Raw genomic sequence first — 2,552 nt, forward strand, 5'->3', positions numbered from 1 at the left:
TGGTCCATTCGTTCAATTGTTTTTTTTTTGTTTTTCTTCAAATCTTTGTACCTCCAGGTTAAATCTACGTGAGCTTGGACCTCTAGCATCTCACATGCGTTGGTTTATCTGGCTCATGGCTGCTGGAGGAACCATTTATGTGTTTCTCTACCATGAAAAGTAAGAATTATTAATTGCATTCAACTTTAAACTGACATGAAAAGGTGGGGGCTTTCTTGCTTTCTGAGTGCTCCTATCCAGCTTTTCACACGTTGAAATAAGAACTTGGAAGCAGTGGAAATGAGATGAGAATGACGCAAACTTACACAGTTGTTACACAGAGAGTTGTATTCACCTTGTCGTAACATGTCTTCAGGCTGTATTTGTGCCTTCTCTTAAAGGGATGGGAGGGAAGTACCCAATTCCAAAACTTTTTTGAAACAAGAAGGGATGAGAGTGGGTAGAGTAAGAAAGCAGTGGAAATCATGGCTTTCTTATGCCCCTGATTGATGCAGCATTACACTGTTTGTATATAGTGATGCATAGTGACTCCTGCTACCTTCTGGGGTGTTTTGAGATGTGGGTCCTTGAGTTTCAGATCTGAATTCTTGAGCCTTCTTTCATTACTTATCCTCAGGGAGCAAGACCCAACTGGGTTTTTTTTGTTGGAGATGAGCTACTGAGCTTCTTGTCAAATAAGAACGTATATGTTATCTCAATGTTTTATTCTCACTAGTACTTAATGCAGATGAGTGCGCCTAGGCAGTATTTGGAGAAGAAGGTATTGCCTGCAGCTGTACAAGGAAGAGATAAATACTAGCTTGGTTTTTGTCATAAAGCATTCATTATCTAACTGCACAGAAAGCTTTTTGAATAGTTTAATGGACCCATGCTAACATAAAACTTAAAATGTTTTCTTTACTGTTGAAGGAAATGTTCATCCTCTTGTACACCTCCTTAAATGACTCAAATCATTCCTTTTTAGGTATAAGATCGTTGAACTCTCTTTCTATTTAGTGATGGGATTTTCTCCTGCTCTGGTAGTGACATCCATGGTAAGGAATGTGACTATTAACATTACAAACACACAGACGTTCCCTTTATAAGTAGCCTGAGTTCAGTGGCCACAGCAGCTGCTGTGCAGTGCAGCTCTCCTTCTGAACAGATGTTCGGTTTAGTCCACCATAATTGCAAATGTTCTCTGCAGAAGAACTAAATATAGTCAGTTATATTTTGGTTTATGGTTTACATTTCAGTTAAATGCTGCCTTGTTTTGTTGAATCTGGGCCAGAGGGTCTAGACAAAAAGAGCTTGGGTTTCAACCCTCACTTCTGAGAGGATATTGGACATAAAACTTCAGTTACTTCCATCTTGGTAAAAATTATAAAGACGTGAAGTACCTTAGCCTGTCGAGGAACATTTCTAAATACTGCTATTTATGAACTTACGTAATGCCCTCTTACAAATCAGGAAAGAAGCTTTTTCTTTACAGAAGTGGAATGGCCTTTGGCTAACACATTGTCCTTTTTCTTGGTATATGTAAGAACTCTCTGGGGAGTCTAATCAATTGATGCTGTGGTCTGGCCAAACTGGGGGAAGGAAATTGACTTCTCATTTCAGAATTACTTAAGGGCAACAAAGCTAGAAGAACTTTGTCTGCTCTTTATTTATAGTTATACATTTTAAATAACTTTGAATAACCCTCGCTGCTGCTAATACAATTCTGACACTCTGCGAGGTAATGCCTTAGCTGTTCCTTGTCAGTGCTGTGCTATAACAAAACCTCGCAGGCTGCTTCATCTGACTGGTAGGAGTTGCGTTAAGCTCATGCTTACCCACAGTAATGTGGTTTTATTTTTTCCATGTTCATCTGCTCTGCTTATGAGCATGAAGCAAAACATCAGACTGGTCTGAACTCTTGAGTTATCCCGCTATTATTTCTATGGTGCTATTGAGACTATTATACAAATATACTGTTAGATATTTCACAAAGCGTGGTAGAAATGTGCTGGGTGTCTCACTGGTCCATCTGTCACATCCAAGATACTTGAGCTGACAGCCAGCTTTCTTCTCCTGGGGGCAAAGCACTCTGTATTCTGTGCATAAAATATTGTTTCCCTCCTTTACACCCTATCCCTAATCTTTCCCTGTTGATTGACAGAGCAACACCGATGGACTTCAGGAGGTTGCCTGGGGAGGCTTGATCTATTGCCTGGGCGTGGTGTTCTTCAAGAGCGATGGCGTCATTCCCTTTGCCCATGCCATCTGGCACATGTTCGTGGCCACAGCAGCTGCTGTTCATTACTATGCCATTTGGAAGTACCTTTACAGAAGTCCTGCAGACATAATTCGTCACTTATGAGATATAGATATATAGATATATCTATGTATATCTGTATATGTATGAAATAATCTGCACTTGGCCTCTCTAACAGTATTATTTGACTTAAGGAATTTGGGGAAATTGGAGAATTGCACAGAAAGACTGCACTGATTTTGGTAGTTCTCTGAACACACTTACTGTGAACTGATGTCGTAGGCGTCCTGCAGTTGCCCGCCCTATGGCAAGTGCT

The 2,552-nt window shown here is 40.3% G+C and overlaps 1 protein-coding gene across 1 annotated transcript in view; it reads left to right on the forward strand.

The window, feature by feature from the left end:
* Positions 1–2,341, forward strand: part of MMD (monocyte to macrophage differentiation-associated) — a gene marked incomplete at its 5' end in the record, with an annotated part of 10,018 nt that extends 7,677 nt beyond the window's left edge. The window contains 3 exons of the mRNA XM_010138571.1: positions 58–159; positions 965–1,034; positions 2,141–2,341. Coding sequence (XP_010136873.1) covers positions 58–159; positions 965–1,034; positions 2,141–2,341 — 373 coding nt within the window. The remainder of the gene's footprint in view (positions 1–57; positions 160–964; positions 1,035–2,140) is intronic.
* Between the last annotated feature and the right edge of the window lie 211 nt (positions 2,342–2,552).

This window comes from Buceros rhinoceros, unplaced genomic scaffold (assembly GCF_000710305.1).
Source record: "Buceros rhinoceros silvestris isolate BGI_N320 unplaced genomic scaffold, ASM71030v1 scaffold25906, whole genome shotgun sequence".
NCBI classification, from domain to species: Eukaryota; Metazoa; Chordata; class Aves; order Bucerotiformes; family Bucerotidae; genus Buceros; species Buceros rhinoceros.